General features: G+C 45.7%; 1 protein-coding gene across 3 annotated transcripts in view; it reads right to left on the minus strand.

Moving 5' to 3' along the window:
* The window catches only part of LOC140197548 (probable ATP-dependent RNA helicase DDX60), a 171,740-nt gene that overhangs the window by 128,233 nt on the left and 26,529 nt on the right, over positions 1 to 16,978 (minus strand). For all 3 annotated transcript variants that reach the window (XM_072257624.1, XM_072257623.1, XM_072257622.1), the window contains exons 7-11: positions 8,644 to 8,799; positions 6,053 to 6,197; positions 4,144 to 4,299; positions 909 to 1,014; positions 202 to 320 (exon numbers count right to left, since the gene is read on the minus strand). In XM_072257624.1, coding sequence (XP_072113725.1) covers positions 202 to 320; positions 909 to 1,014; positions 4,144 to 4,299; positions 6,053 to 6,197; positions 8,644 to 8,799 — 682 coding nt within the window. The remainder of the gene's footprint in view (positions 1 to 201; positions 321 to 908; positions 1,015 to 4,143; positions 4,300 to 6,052; positions 6,198 to 8,643; positions 8,800 to 16,978) is intronic.

Consider the following 16,978-nt stretch of genomic DNA (forward strand, 5'->3'; position numbering starts at 1 on the left):
TTCTTATTCAGACTTCTGTTCCCTTCCTTTCCAGTCCTGATGAAAGATTTTGGCCCAAACCATTGACTCTTTATTCCCCTCCATAGATGATGCTGGATCTGCTGACTACAGAACAAAAGATTTCTCTGTATCTTGGCTCATGTGACAATAATAGACCAGTTATCAATGAATAATTACATCCAAGTACTTTAGCCATTTTACCTGATGGAAGCTTATGCATTCTGTCAAGCCATGTCTCCAACAAGGGCTTTCTTGAATGCCAATGTAAGATCTCATCAAACTCTCTGAGCTTCAACAGCGATGCAACACTGGGGTCCTCACTAGGGATTAATGAGAACAATTAACAAAAACCAAGACATATGGCCATTCAGCCCATCGAGTCTGTTCTATCATTCCATTATGACTGATTTATTATCCCTCTGGACCCCATTCTCCTGCTTTCTCCCCATAGGCTTTGTTGCTCTTACTAATCTAGAACCTATTCACCTTCCCTTTAAATATACCCAATGAATTGGCCTCCACAGCTGCCTGTGGCAATGAATTCCACAGATTCACCACCCTCCGGCTAAAGAGATTCCTTCTCATCTCTGTTCGAAAGGATGTCCCTCTATTCTGAGCCTGTGCCCTCTGAACCGAGACTTACCCATGAAAGGAATCTTTCTCACCACATCCACTCTAGACTTTTCAATATTCAGTAGGGTTCAATGAGATCCCCCCCTCATTCTTCTGAACTCCAGTGAATACAGGCCCAAAGCCATTAGACGCTCCTCATACATTAACGCTTTCATTCCCAGAACCATTCTCGTGAACCTCCTCTGGACCAATAGAGATCTAACCACAAGAGATAATTGATGCTGTCACTAATGTTTTACATACCTGTGAAGTTGAGGCATTAATGTTTTACATACCTGTGAAGTTGAGGCATTTCTTCAAGCATTTTGCCAAGGTATTCTTCCACCAGTTCAGAGGTCACTGGGATTAAACCAATGGGAGGAATCCCTTGCTCCTTATGGGCTGTGCAAACAAAAGTTTTGAATTAGAGACCTACACTCCGAGAAGCATGGAATAAAGAGTCTCCACATCTCTCAGTCATCACTGAACAAGCTCCCTGACGCAGCACCATAGCGAAGCAGTTAGCTGAAGCTATTACAGTGCCAGTGACCCAGGTTCAATTCCCACCACTGTCTGTAAGGAGTTTGTACATTCTCCCTGGGACTGCGCGAGTTTCTTCCTGGCGCTCTGTTCTGGTCCTACATTCCGAAAGGCTTGCGGGTTGGGAGGTTAATTGGTAATATGGGTGTAACTGGGAAGCGTGAGCTCGTTGAAGCGAAAGGGACTGTAACAGTCTTGTATCTCTAAATGAAATCCTTGGAGGTAGAGAATTCCAAAGATTCACTGCATTCTTTTTATTGATGCACGACAGAAAGCATCCTATCCGAATGCACTATGCCTTGACATGATAACTGCTCTGCATGGAACTACAAGAATCTGCAGAGAGCCGTGGGCACCACTCAGACCTTCTTGGATACCACCCTCCACCCATGGACGCTGTCCACACTTCCCTCCTTCTCAGGACAACAGCCGACTTATTCCAAGACCCTCTCACCTTGGTCATTCTCTCTTCTCCCCCCTCCCTGTTGGGCAGAAGACGCAAGAAGATTGGCTGATGAGATATGTGCATTAATGAGCAGGTGTACAGGAGCGCCTTATAAAGTGGCCACTGAGTGCATATGTGACACTGATCTCTCTCTCTCTCTCTCTCTCTCTCTCTCACACACTCACACACACACACACACACACACACACACACACACACACACACACACACACGTATATACAGTTTGTTCATTATGTGCCGTGTCATATGACATAGGCGATCATTGTCTTTTTACAGAAGTGGTTTGCCACTGCCTCCTTCTGGGCAACGTCTTTACAAGATGAGTGACCCCAGCCATTATCAATGCTCTTCAGAGATTGTCTGCCTGGCATCAGTGGACACATAACCAAGACTTGTGATATGCACCAGCTGCTCATACGACAATCCACCACCAGCTCCATGGCTTCACATGACCCTGATCGTGGGCTAAGCAGGTGCTCCACCTTGCCCAAGGGTAAACAATCAACATAATCAATGACCTTCTCACCCTGGTCATTATCTCTTCTCCCCCTCCCTGTTGGGCAGAAGATACAAGAAGATTGGCTGATGAGATATTTGTGTTAATGGGCAAGTGTACAGTTGTACCAAATAAAGTAGCCACTGAGAGCATGTCACAAACAAAAGGTCCTAGCACTGATCCCTGGAGAACACACTGATCACAAATCTCCAGTCAGACAAACACTTCTCCACCACTATCCTCTCATCCAAGCCAATGTTGAATCCAATCTACCTTCACCAACCATTTCATTCTTTTCTATCTTATAAGAATCTATATCTTACTCTGGATCAGCCTACATCGAGGAACCTTGTCAAGTGCCTTGCTGAAGGCCATATGGATAACAACCACTCCCCTTCCCTCAGCAATTACCTTCATCAGCTCATCAAAGAACTCAGTTCATGAGATATGACCTGTCCTGCACAATGCCATTTGACTGTCATTAATGAGAGCTTGAGCCTGAAGTTTAAGGACACCTTCTGCCCCGCCGTTTTAAAGCTACAGAGTGGTCTCGTCATAAGATGAGATGCACTCTTGACCTTTCAGTGTACAATGTACCTTGTTGTAGGCTTGTGCCTTACTGTCTGCCTGCACTGCACTTTCTCTGTAACTGTAACACTTTATTCTGCATTCAGCATAGAAGCAAGCCCTTCAGCCCACTGTGTCTGTGCCAAACCCGATCCCAAATAAATTCTCTTTTGCCTGAAGAATCCAAACCTCCCATTCATTTCATAGACAAAGAGAGTCTTAAATGCTTCCATTCTAACTGGCAGCCCATTCCAGGCAACTAACATTCTCTGTGTATAAAACCTACCCTGCACATCCCCTTTGCGTTTTTCTCCTTTCAACACATGCCACTGATAATAAACCTGATTCTGATTAAGTACATTGGTAGTATTTCCTAAACTCAACAGATTCTGCAGATGCTGGCAATCCAGAGTGACACACACAAAATGCTGGAAGAACTCAGCAGGTCAGGCAGCATCCTCTCCTTCTTCGTGGGCCCTTAGCTCCCAGTGGAACATAGACCATCGATGACCTCCCACCTCCATCATCCTCTGTTCTGAGCCGGTTACTCGAGGGTGGACCAGGAATGTCCCCATCATCGGCTGTGCAGGATACTGATGACTTTCCCTGCACTATGTCATGTGCTCATTCGATGATGAGCCTCTTCTCACAAAACCGATGGTATGGTTGGAGTTCATCAATGTTTCTGTCATCCATTGTATCCACTATACAGGGGATTGGCCTATACAGCTTCACCAGCGCCTTGTTGGCCAGCCTTCCCCGTTTCCACCTCTCACGACAGGGATGCAGGAAGCACCAGAGAGGCATTCTGTAGTGATCAATAAACCAACTGTTTGGAAGCAAATGTCTTTCCCTGAGGTGTCAGGGCTGGGTGTGTCTGTACCTGTGCTACCCCCCCCAGTCCCTGGCATCCTTTCTCTGCCACCTGTCCCACATCCCTCCCATGGCGCCATTCTTGCCATTCTCAGCATCTTTTACTCCCACTAGATTTACCAACTCACTCTCTGCTCCACGTTGACAAATACAGTACTGTGCAAAGGTCTTAGGCATCCTAGCTGTATACTTGTGTGCCTCAGACTTTTGCAGAGAACTGTAAGTTACAACAAATAAATAAATAGTGTGAAAAGAGTATTAGTGAGGTAGTGTTCATGGACCATTCAGAAATCTAATGGCAGAGGGGAACAAGCTGTTCCTAAAATACTGAGGTCAGTCAACAGGTAAATTTAGTTATTGTATATTAAATTTACAAGTTCAATATTATTGGGAAATTTAATATAACTATATTTACCAGTTTACTAACTCAATGGTTTAGGGCAATATTGCACCAATTTACCAGTTTACTGATCTTTTTGGCCATCGTCACTGATCCCAATTGGCCCATTTAGTCCATATCCTTCTACACTATACCTTGGTTATTGAAGCGACTCTCTAAATGTCTCTTACACACAGTAACTGGAGGTACCTGGTGCTGTGGTGTCAGCTGACAGCAGAAGTAGCCCGGGAGGACATGTCACTGGAAAAGCAGCTCCGACATCGAAAGCAGGAGAAATCGTGGTTATGGCCTCCCAGATGCTTTGGTACTCTGTCCCGACTATTTCTCCCAGCCGCAGCTCTGACCCTGTAGAACAGCAGGAGCCACAAAATGGAGATTACACTGGAGTGGGACCACGCTCCTCCGCACTCTGAACAACCAGACCCCCACCGCCCCAACAGAAAATGGCATCAGCGGTAAGTAGAGTTCTAAAGAGAGATTTTAGCACATTAGCCTTAATAAATCTAAGCACAGAGTACAGGAGTTGGATGTTATGCTGAAGCTGTACAAGACATTGATGAGGCCTAATTAGGAGTATTGTGTACAGTTCTGTGTATAAAAAAAACTACCTCTGACATTCCAAAAGACTTTCTACCAATCACCTTAAAATTATGCCCCCTCCTATAAGCTATTTCCCCCCGGGAAAAAGTCTAGAACATTAGAACACTAGAACACCATAGCACATTACAGGCCCTTTGGCCCTCGATGTTGTGCCGATCCATATATTCCTAAAAAAAAGTACTAAACCCACACTACCCTGTAACCCTCTATGTTTCTTTCATCCATGTGCCTGTCCAAGAGGATCTTAAATTACCCTAATGTTTTAGTCTCCACCACCATCCCTGGCAAGTAATTCCAGGCACCCACAACCCTCTGTGTAAAAAAAACTTACCCCTGATGTCTCCCCTAAACTTCCCTCCCTTAACTTTGTACATATGCCCTCTGGTGTTTGCTATTCATGCCCTGGGAAACAGGTACTGCCTATCCACCCTATCTATGCCTCTCATAATCTCGTAGACCTCTATCAAGTCCCCTCTCATCCTTCTACGCTCCAAAGAGAAAAGTCCCAGCTCTGCTAACCTTGCCTCATAAGACTTGTTTTCCAAACCAGAAAACATCCTGATAAGTCTCCTCTGCACCCTCTCCATAGCTTCCACATCCTTCCTATAATGAGGTGACCAGAAATGAAGTCTGGTCTCATTAGAGATTTGTAGAGTTGCAACATGACCTCTCTAGTCTTGAACTCAATCCCCCTAGTAATGAAGCCTAGTATCCCATAGACCTTCTTAACTATCCTATCAATCTGTGCAGCGACCTTGAGGGATGTATGGATTTGAAACCCAAGGTTCCTCTGTCCATCCACACTCTGAACTAACTGACCATTAACCCTGTACTCAGCCTTCTGAATTGTCCTTACAAAATGCATCATCTCACACTTATCCAGATTGAACTCCATCTGCCACTTTTTTGCCCAACTCTGCATCCTGTCTATATCCTCTTGTAACCTTCGACAACCTACAGCTCCATCCACAACTCCTCCAATCTTTGTGTCATCCGCAAACTTACTCTTCCATCCTCCCGCCTCTTTATCCAGGTTGTTTATAAAAATCACAAAGAGCAGGGGTCCCAGAACAGATCCATGCGGCTCTCCACTAGTCACCAACCTCCAGGCAGAATACTTTCTGATAGATGTCTCTGGCCATCCACCCCATCCATGCCTCTTATTATCTTGTACACCTCTATCAAAGCACATCTCATCCTGCTCCACTCCAAAGAAAAAAGCCCTAGCTTACTCAACATATCCTCATAGGAAAATAAAAGTGACGTGGAATCTTTTACACCCAGGTTCAGTTTGAAGTCTCACTGAGAAAAGGCACCTCTGACTCTGCAGCACTCCCTCACACAGGAATGTGTTGACAAATTGTGTACTTGGATGAGACTTGAACTCACCACCTTCTGAGTCAAGAGGCAAAAAAACTACTGTCTGTGGCAAACTCAGCTCCGCTGAGTGCAGCTCTAATATTTTCTGGTTAAGAAGGGCTGCCGTTTCTACGTTTACCTGCACCAGGTGGCCGTTCAGAGCAGATCTTTGCCACACTTTTAAAGAGATGCTCGTCACTCAGGTCAGTCAAATATGTCATGTCGACCAGCCAGTCTTGGGTGGCACCCAGTTTCCTCAGCACCAGGAATTCCATCATCCTCCTCTGTGGGAAGGAAAGAGAATTCCTGTCAATTGTCTGGGTCGGGAATGTGCTGTGTGAAGAAATGGAAGGGGAAACCATGCTGAGGGAACTTGTGATTCTGGTTCTACTGAAAGATTATTTTAGCATCCTGAACACAAAGACAAGCCACTAATGCTTGTGAAAATATAAGGCCTACATTCTGGGGAGTTTGCTACCAACTTCAGATAAAGGAAGAGATAGTGTTGGGTCTTCTGACTTATAAACTTTGTACTTACTATGTGTGGCCACTTTATTAGGTACACCTGTACACCTGTTCATTAATGCAAATATCTGATCAGCCAATCATGTAGCAGCACTCTGTGCATAGAAGCATGCAGACATGGTCAAGAGTTTCTGTTGTTGTTCAGAACGAACATCAGAATGGAGAACAAATATGATCTAAGTAACTTTGACCGCGGAATGATTGTTGGAGCCTGACAGGATGGTTTGAGTACCTCAGAAACTGTTGATCTCCTGGGATTTTCAGGCACAACAGTCTCTAGAGTTTACAGAGAACGTTGCGAAAAAAACAAAATTAAACATCTAGTAAGCAGTAGTTTAGTGGGTGAAAACCACTCATTAGTAAGACAGGTCAGGAGAATGGCCAGACTGGTTCAAGCTGACAGGAAGGTGACAGTAACTCAAATAACCATGCATTACAACCGTGGTGTGTCAAAGAGTACTTCTGAAGGCACAACACTTTGAACCTTGAAATGGATGGACTACAGAAGACCATGAATATACACTCAGTACAACTTTATTAGCTACTCCTAATCAAGAGGCCACTGAGCATATATTATATCAAGTCCCAAAAGCCTGATGGGAGGTACCCCAGACAACTGAGAAAGGCAAGTGATGAGATTGCTAAGAACTTGACCAAAATCTTCATGTTTTCTTCAGTTACAGACGTGATATTGGAGGACCTTAAAGTATTGAATGTTCCGTTGATTAAGAATGGAAATAGGGATAATCCTGGAGCCATTGATCTATGAATCTCTTGTCAATGGTAGGGAACCTACAGGAGAAGATTCTTAGGGACAGGATTTCTGTAAATTTTCAGAGCCATTGCTCTTAGCAAGGGGGCAAGTCAGGTCTAACTAAGCTGACAGTATTTTTCAAGGAGGTGATGAAGGTCTGTTTTCTGGACAATAAGGACGTGACTAATCTTTTTTATTGGTGGAATCAGAACCAACCAGGGAATCCAGAAAAGAATTGCACAAGCACTTGAGGGGAAAAATAATAATTTGCTTTGCTTTGGGACAAAGGTAAAATTGATGAGACAGAAATGATGGAACAAATTGCCTCTTTCTGTGCTGTAACAGGCCTACAATCTCATGAGAGTATGGGAGGCGTTCCCAAGCAGAGACCTTGAGGCAATTAACACTAATATGCTTTAGAAGACCTTGACCCTGCACTTCTCTGAATGGGGACATTGCTTTGTTGTCCACCTCTCAGCCGGTGATGTTGACGTGGGATCAAACATTATTGTTCATCTTCCATCATCTCCCCAGTTGCATGATCCAATGAGGAGGCAATGGAAGGCTGTGTCGAGAGGTGAGGTAAAATAAAGAGAGAAAGGAAGATGGAAGCTACTGGTGTCTCACAGGAAGCATGGGTGTAACAGCTAATCACATCAATCTATGGAATATAACAACCAATCAGAGATGGCTTTGAGGTGAAATGGCTAACCCAAGCCAATTGTGAGATTTAATGGCCAACCAGAGCCAGCAATGGGGTATAGCAGCCAATCAGAGATAACAATGAGATAAAACAGTCAGTCAGACAAAACTCTGACATAGAAAAAAAGAGCCAGCTGTAGGTTATAATAAACACAAAATACTCTGCAGATGCTGGGGTCAAAGCAACACCCACAACAGGAACTGGAGGAACTCAGCAGGTTGGGCAGCATCACTCTGCCCCTTCCCCCAGCTGCCTATCACCGCCCGCATGGTTCCGTCTCCTTCTACTACCCATTGTGTTTTCCCCTATTCCTTCTTCACCTTTCCCGCCTATCCCCTCCCTGCTTCCCCTCCCCCACCCCTTTATCTTTCTCCTTACTGGTTTTTCACCTGGCACCTACCAGCCTTCTCCTTCCCACTCTCCCCCACCTTCTTTATAGGGCCCCTGCCCCCTCCCTCTTCAGTCCTGACGAAGAGTTACGGCCCAGATACGTTGACTGATTGTTTCCACGGATGCTGCCCAACCTGCTGAGTTCCTCCAGCGTGTTGTGAGTGTAGGGTATAATAGCCAACCAGAACCAGCTCTGTGGTATAAGAGCCAATAAGAGGCACCTGTGGAGTATAACAGCCAATGCCAGCCAGCTCTGGTGTCACAGAGCAATCTGGACCAGCAGTGGGATGTACCTATATGAGCCAGTTATGCCAATGGCCTTTTCTGTTCTCTATTGGTCAACAGTCTCTATGCTTACCAGTCGTAGGAATGACATGGCTGATTTTTGCCACTTGGCCTTGCTCTTGAGAGCTCTTTGAGCCAATGGAAGGTTGCAGAGGAGAGCCACGTGTAGGCAGTACATTCGGCAGAGCTCCTTTGCTCCCTGCACCGACACTTCTTCGGGATCCTCCTGCTTAAATATGCACCAAAACAGAACTGTAAGAACTGACATTCAAGTAAACATTTGAAGCAAATATCACTCCACCCTAAAAAACAACAATGAATCAGAATCAGAATCAGAACCAGGAGTCTCAGATGTGTCATGACTTGTGACAGCAGTACAGAGCAATACATTACAATAATTACTTCAAGTTACAATAATAAGTCAATTGTGCAAAAGAGGAAAAGATGAATGAAAATTACCTGCTCTCTCAAGTGAGCCTTCCTGGAACTTGTGGTAGATAATTTTTCAAAACTCGTTAGATTCTGGACTAGTTCCTGAGGATTGGAGGGTGGCTAATGTAACCCCACTTTTTAAAAAAGGAGGGAGAGAGAAACCGGGGAATTATAGACCGGTTAGCCTAACGTCGGTGGTGGGGAAACTGCTGGAGTCAGTTATCAAAGATGTGATAACAGCACATTTGGAAAGCGGTGAAATCATCGGACAAAGTCAGCATGGATTTGTGAAAGGAAAATCATGTCTGACGAATCTCATAGAATTTTTTGAGGATGTAACTAGTAGAGTGGATAGGGGAGAACCAGTGGATGTGGTATATTTGGATTTTCAAAAGGCTTTTGACAAGGTCCCACACAGGAGATTAGTGTGCAAACTTAAAGCACACGGTATTGCGGGTAAGGTATTGATGTGGATGGAGAATTGGTTAGCAGACAGGAAGCAAAGAGTGGGAATAAACGGGACCTTTTCAGAATGGCAGGTGGTGACTAGTGGGGTACCGCAAGGCTCAGTGCTGAGACCCCAGTTGTTTACAATATATATTAATGACTTGGATGAGGGAATTAAATGCAGCATCTCCAAGTTTGCGGATGACACGAAGCTGAGTGGTAGTGTTAGCTGTGAGGAGGATGCTAAGAGGATGCAGAGTGACTTGGATAGGTTGGGTGAGTGGGCAGATTCATGGCAGATGCAATTTAATGTGGATAAATGTGAAGTTATCCACTTTGGTGGCAAAAATAGGAAAACAGATTATTATCTGAATGGTGGCCGATTAGGAAAAGGGGAGGTGCAACGAGACCTGGGTGTCATTATACACCAGTCATTGAAAGTGGGCATGCAGGTACAGCAGGCGGTGAAAAAGGCGAATGGTATGCTGGCATTTATAGCGAGAGGATTCGAGTACAGGAGCAGGGAGGTACTACTGCAGTTGTACAAGGCCTTGGTGAGACCACACCTGGAGTATTGTGTGCAGTTTTGGTCCCCTAATCTGAGGAAAGACATCCTTGCCATAGAGGGAGTACAAAGAAGGTTCACCAGATTGATTCCTGGGATGGCAGGACTTTCATATGAAGAAAGACTGGATGAACTGGGCTTGTACTCGTTGGAATTTATAAGATTGGGGGGGATCTGATTGAAACGTATAAGATCCTAAAGGGATTGGACAGGCTAGATGCAGGAAGATTGTTCCCGATGTTGGGGAAGTCCAGAACGAGGGGCCACAGTTTGAGGATAGAGGGGAAGCCTTTTAGGACCGAGATTAGGAAAAACTTCTTCACACAGAGAGTGGTGAATCTGTGGAATTCTCTGCCACAGGAAACAGTTGAGACCAGTTCATTGGCTATATTTAGGAGGGAGTTAGATATGGCCCTTGTGGCTACGGGGATCAGGGGGTATGGAGGGAAGGCTGGGGCGGGGTTCTGAGTTGGATGATCAGCCATGATCATAATAAATGGTGGTGCAGGCTCGAAGGGCCGAATGGCCTACTCCTGCTCCTATTTTCTATGTTTCTACAATTAAATTCATGAAGTATTCTTGTACAGAAATAGGACCTCTGGCCCAACTCATCCGTGCCAGTTACCAGACCTGCATTTACTAATCTCAATTGTCTGTACTTGGCCAGTATCACTCTAAACATTTCCTGTCCAAATGTCTTTAATCAATGTAATTACACCTGCCTTACCACCTCCTCAGGAAGCTCATTCCACTATCCTCAGTGTGATGAAGTTGCTCTTTGAATCTTTCCCTTCTCGTAAACCTATGGGATCCAAGGGGACATTGCTTTGTGGATCCAGAATTGGTTTGCCCACAGAAAGCAAAGAGTGCTTGTAGATGGGAAATATTCTGCATGGAGGTCGGTGACCAGTGGTCAAGCCTCTCAGTCCAGGCAACGTTCAAAGTAAATGTATTATCAAAGTAACTTAACAGTACTGATAAAAAGTATTCACCACCCCGCCCCCAGAAGTTTTCATACTGTATTGTTTTACAACATCGAATCACAGTGGATTTAATTTGCACAAAATGCTGGAGGAACTTAGCAGGCCAGGCAGCATCTATAGAAAAAAGTACAGTCGATGTTTCAGGCTGAAACTCTTTGGCAGGACTGGAGAAAAAAAGCTGAGGAGTAGATTCAAAAGGTGGGGAAGGGGAGAGAGAAACACCAGGTGATAGGTGAAACTTGGAGGGGGAGGGATGAAGTAAAGAGCTAGAAAGATGATTGGTGAAAGAGACAGAAGGCCATGGAAGAAAGAAAAGAGGGGGGGGGCGGGGGGGAGACGATTACCAGAGGGAGGGATGGGCAAGCAAGGAGATAAGGTGAGGGAGGGAAAAGGGGATGGGAAATGATGAAGGTGACGGGGAGGGGTGGGAGTCATTACCGGAAGTTTGGATAATCGATGTTCATGCCATCAGGTTAGAGGCTACCCAATGCTGACTGTACTTTTTTCAAAAGCTGCTGCCCGATCTGCTGAGTTCCTCCAGCATTTTATGTGTGTTGCTTGGATTTCCAGCATCGGCAGTTTTTCTCGTTTGTGAATTTAACTTGGCTTTTTTTGACTCTGATCAACAGAAAAAGATTGCTCCACCAGCATAGCTGATTCATTATCCCTCTCAACCCCATTCTTCTTTCTTATCCCTGTAAACTCTTGCACCCTGACTCATCAAGAACCTATCAAGCTCTGCTTTAAATGTACCCAATGACTTGGCCTCCAAAGCCATCTATGGCAATGAATTCCACAGATTCGTTACTCTGGCTAAAGAAACTCCTCCTCATCCCTGTTCTAAATGGATATCCCTCTATTCCAAGAGTCTCTTAAATGTCCCTAATGAATCCACCTCCACTACCACATGGCAATTCATTCTGTGCTTACTAACCCATCCGTCCTTGGGATGTGGGAGGAAACCAGAGAACCCAGTGAAAACCCACGTGGTTATGGGGAGAAGGACAAACTCCTTACAAATCGTGGTGGGACTTGAACCCAGATCACTAATGCTGTAAAGATCTAAGCTAACAGCTACGCAGATTTGCCATCCCCATTCATGAGTACTCATGGGTTTGTGGACCATTCAGAGATCTGATGTCAGGGGAAGAAGTTGTTCCTAAAACAGTGTAGGTCTTCGAGCCTACAGTCTGATCCTATCCTCCTCTCTGATGATAGTAGCACAAAGAAGACATGAGCCAAAGAAGTGGACAGACTTCATACTCTGGTGTGTTGTATCCACTGCAGGGACACTCCAGATGAGCTGCCGGTGTTCGTGGCTGCCAGCGAAGCTAAGAAAGGCTGCTCGTTGGTCCAAATGGGAGACAATCTGTTCTGCTCCGTTAAGTAAGTACACTTGTTTCTGCAGTGAAAGCTGAGGCACAACACAATTGCCAGACCAGCTGTTATATATCCAAAGCCTGGGTGAAGGAGCCAGAGGAGAGTGCAAACCCCACCATGGGAGCTGAGGTTTCAAATCTCACTAATTAAATAAAACACTGTTTTCAGTGAGGGAGGCTGTGAAAACATCAATATCATTAAATGCCCATTCCACCCACTAACAAAATCATAGGAGCAGAATTAGAACATTCAGCCCATCAAGTCTGCTCCACCATTCCATCGTGTTCAACCCCATTCTCCTACCTTCTCCCCATAATCTTTGAGACCCTGACGAATCAAGAACCTGTTAACCTCCACTTTAAATATACCCAATGACTTGGCTTAACCCTGCTCCTGTCTTGTGGTGTTATCTGGGAGGGACCTGAACTGTTGATGTTTCGGATCGAGACCCCTCAACTGGACTGGAATCGTACTGAATTTCGTCTTAATGAAATCCATGTACATTCCATTAACTGCACCTCCCTCGTCGATGCACTTTGACATATTCCATCAAAATGATCAAACGAGGTCTTCCCCTAACAGAGCCACGCTGACTATCTTTGATTATTACTTTTTGCCAACAGTAGATTAATCTGTCCATTAGAATTTTTGTTTCCATAACCTCCACTTGTTTCATTGTCGTCTAAACTGACACCAGGTATTATCCAGCCTTGATAACTGAGTTTGGTCTCAAGTTGTCCAGTGGTGGGATTTGAACCCATGTTCCCCGGGTCATTAAGCTTCTGCTCTGGACAACCGGCCGGTGAAAGGTAGGTCCAGGACAATATCAAAGTAAATTTAATTATCAAAGTACATATATGTTATGGAAAACTGACAAAGGGCAGTGGACACAGCCCAGTCCATCACAGGTTTAGCCTTTCCCAACTCTGAGCACATCTGTGAGCAGCACTGTTGCAGGAAAGCACCATCAGAGACCTTCACTATCCAGACCACCACCTTGATGGTAGCAATGAGAAAAGGGCATGGCCTGAGTGATGGAGTTGGCTGATTTTACAATTGTCTGCAGCTTTTTTCTGATCCTGTGCAGTGGCCCCTCCATGCCAGACGGTGGTGCAGCCAGTTAGAATACTCTCCAGGGTACGGGGCGTGCCAAATTCAGGCAAATGAGACCAGCTCAGGTAGTCATATTGGTCGGCATGGACAAGGGGCTGTTTCCGTGGTTACGTTTAGAGTTGAGCAAGAGGTTATGAAATAGGAAGGGATTGTACAAGGAGCAGAATTTTTTTGCGTAAGCACAAAAGATTCTGCAGCTGCTGGAAATGTTGAACAGTACACACAGAATGCTGGATCAGCACATGGGGCAGGATCTCTGGAGGAGAATAAACGCTCGATCCTTCAGGCAGATGGAAGTCCTGATAAAGGATCTTGGCTCGGAGCATTCTTTCCATAGAATTTTTTGCATGAACTGTTTCCCAGTACTTTCTCGCTCTTAGAAAGAGTGGCGTAATTCTCTATTGTGGAGTAGTTGTTAAATTAGTTTATTATGGTCAGGTGTACTGAGGTACAGTGAAAAACTTTGTTTTACATGCCATTCATACAGATCATTTCATCACATCAGTACATTGAGGTCGTACAAAGGAAAACAATAACAGAATGCCGAATAAAGTGTTACACAAATAGAGAGAGTGCAGTGCAGGCAGACAATAAGCTGCAAGGCCATGACAAGGTGGATTGTGAGGTCAAGCGTCCATCTTATTGTACTCGGGGAACCGTTCAATAGTCTTGCAGCAATGGGGTAGAAGCTGTCCTTGAGCCTGGTGTTATGCGCTTTCAGGCTTTTGTATCTTTTGCCCGATGGAAGGGGAGGAGGTAATAACTGTTCCTGAACCTGGTGTTGTGGGACCTAAGGCTCCTGTACCACCTTCTTAATGTCAACAGCGAGAAGAGAGCATGGCCTGGACAGTGAATGTCTCTGATGTGCTTTCCTTCAACAGTGCTGCTTACAGGTGTGCTCAGTGCTGGGAAGGGTCAAACCTGAGATGGACTGGGCTGTGTCCAATACCCTTTTTCCAATTTCCCTCCTGGAACTTATCCGTGTAAGCGGAACAAGTGCTACACATGCCCTTACACTTCCTCCCTTACCACCATTCAGGGCCCCAAACAGTCCTTCCAGGTGAGGCAACACTTCACCTGTGAGTCGGCTGGGGTGATATACTGCGTCCGGTGCTCCCGATGTGGCCTTTTATATATTGGCGAGACCCGACGCAGACTGGGAGACCGCTTTGCTGAACACCTACGCTCTGTCTGCCAGAGAAAGCAGGATCTCCCAGTGGCCACACATTTTAATTCCACATCCCATTCCCATTCTGACATGTCTATCCACGGGATCCTCTACTGTAAAGATGAAGCCACACTCAGGTTGGAGGAACAACACCTTATATTCCGTCTGGGTAGCCTCCAACCTGATGGCATGAACATCGACTTCTCTAACTTCCACTAAGGCCCCACCTCCCCCTGGTACTCCATCTGTTACTTATTTTTATACACACATTCTTTCTCTCACTCTCCTTTTTCTCCCTCTGTCCCTCTGAATATACCCCTTGCCCATCCTCTGGTTCCCCCCCCCACCCCCGTCTTTCTTCCCGGACCTCCTGTCCCATGATCCTCTCGTATCCCTTTTGCCTATCACCTGTCCAGCTCTTGGCTCCATCCCTCCCCCTCCTGTCTTCTCCTATCATTTTGGATCTCCCCCTCCCCCTCCAACTTTCAAATCCCTTACTCACTCTTCCTTCAGTTAGTCCTGACGAAGGGTCTCGGCCTGAAACATCGACTGTACCTCTTCCTAGAGATGCTGCCTGGCCTGCTGCGTTCACCAGCAACTTGTATGTGTGTTGCTTGAATTTCCAGCATCTGCAGAATTCCTGTTGTTTCCAATACCCTTTGTAGGCTTTTCCATAACATATACATACTTTGATAATTAAATTTGCTTTGACACTGTCCTGGACCTACCTCTCACTGGCTAGCTCCTGCTCACCCCTTCATGCTGGCTGTCACCACTTTGAGGCTTTGACCCCAAAACACCCCTTTCCCTTCACAGATGCTGCCTGACCAACTGAGTTCCTCCAGCAGTTTGTGTTTTGCTCTGTCCATTGATCCCACACAAAGTGATTCCATTCCACAATACTTATCCTTGTGACCTGTTCTCTCTGCATTCCCATCAGCTTCTACCACTCACCCACACACCAGGGGCAATGTACAGTGGACAGTTCACCTCTGAAACCACATGCCCTCAGCTCAACAGCTTGCGCAAGAACAAGCGTAGCCTAACACTATTGAGTCTTCTGGAGGCATTTGGGTGACTGTAGAACTTAAGCATAAGAAGTCAGAGCCAAATGTATAACAAGTGTAGACAGGAAGGTAACTCAGGAGTGGAGTAATAGGCAGCTGTCGATCCCAGCAGATCAGGGGTTTACACCTCTAGTGGACTGTGTCCTCTCCAGGGTGCAAGCCTGGACAGGAAGATTTGAAGAACCAGCTGTTGCCCATGCAGTGGGTTCTCCCTCTCCACGTCACCGATGTAGTCCAAGGGAGGGGCAAATGCTGATACAGCTTGGCACCAGAGTCATCACAGTGGAGTGCTCCTCCTGTAAGATGTGGGATTTCAGGGTAGCTAATAGTTTCCCTGATGACTACATCTGCAGGAGGTCCACCCAACTTCAGCTCCAGACAGACAAGTTCAAGGAAGTCGAGCTGGAGTTCAGTGTACTCGGGACCATCTGGGAGGCTGAAAATTTCATAGGCAAGTCTTTTACTGAGGTGGTCACACCCAGAGTGCAGGGTTCAATAGCAATTTGTCACCATCAGGGGAAGTAATGTGAGTAAGCAGTCAGTGCAGGGATATTTCCCTCAGCAACAAATCTACCCTTTGGATACTGCTGAGAGGGATGACCTATCAGTGCATAGCAGCAGCCGCCGGGCCAGTAGCACTGTGCTCAGCTCTGAGGCTCCGCAGGGAAAGGTAGAGTCGGGTAGTGTGACCTGATAGGAGACTCGATAGTTCAGGATTCAGGAGATGGACAGGAGAGTCTGTGGCTGCGAAAAAGACACCAGGACCTTGTCTTGCTTTCCAGGGTGCTGGGTCAAGGATGCCTCAGACTGGCTGCAGAATATCCTCAAGAGCAGGGGTTCCCAACATGGGATCCATGGATGCTTGCTTAATGGTATTGGTCCATGGGATAAAAAAGGTTGGGAACCCCTGCTCTAGAGGGGCATTGAGCAGCCAGAGGTTGTGATACACATTGGCACCAACGACAGGTAGAAAAGAGGACAAAGTACTGCGCAATGAGTAGAGGGAGCTTGGGACGAGGCTGAGGAGCAGGACCTCCAAGGTAGTTGCTGTGTATTTAGTATTCCAGTAATCTTGTAAATGTATTGTTTGATTAAGCATTCTTTGTTTATATAATCTGTTATGGTTATATGTAAGTATACGTGAATTGCATAAATCATGATGCTACCAAGTGATACATGCGTGCCTCGCTTAAAGTGAAAACTAAGTTACACTCGCATTTCAGGCTCTGTTTTCCTTTTAATTAGTTTAATGT

Source organism: Mobula birostris, chromosome 5 (genome assembly GCF_030028105.1).
Source record: "Mobula birostris isolate sMobBir1 chromosome 5, sMobBir1.hap1, whole genome shotgun sequence".
Lineage (NCBI taxonomy): Eukaryota > Metazoa > Chordata > Chondrichthyes > Myliobatiformes > Myliobatidae > Mobula > Mobula birostris.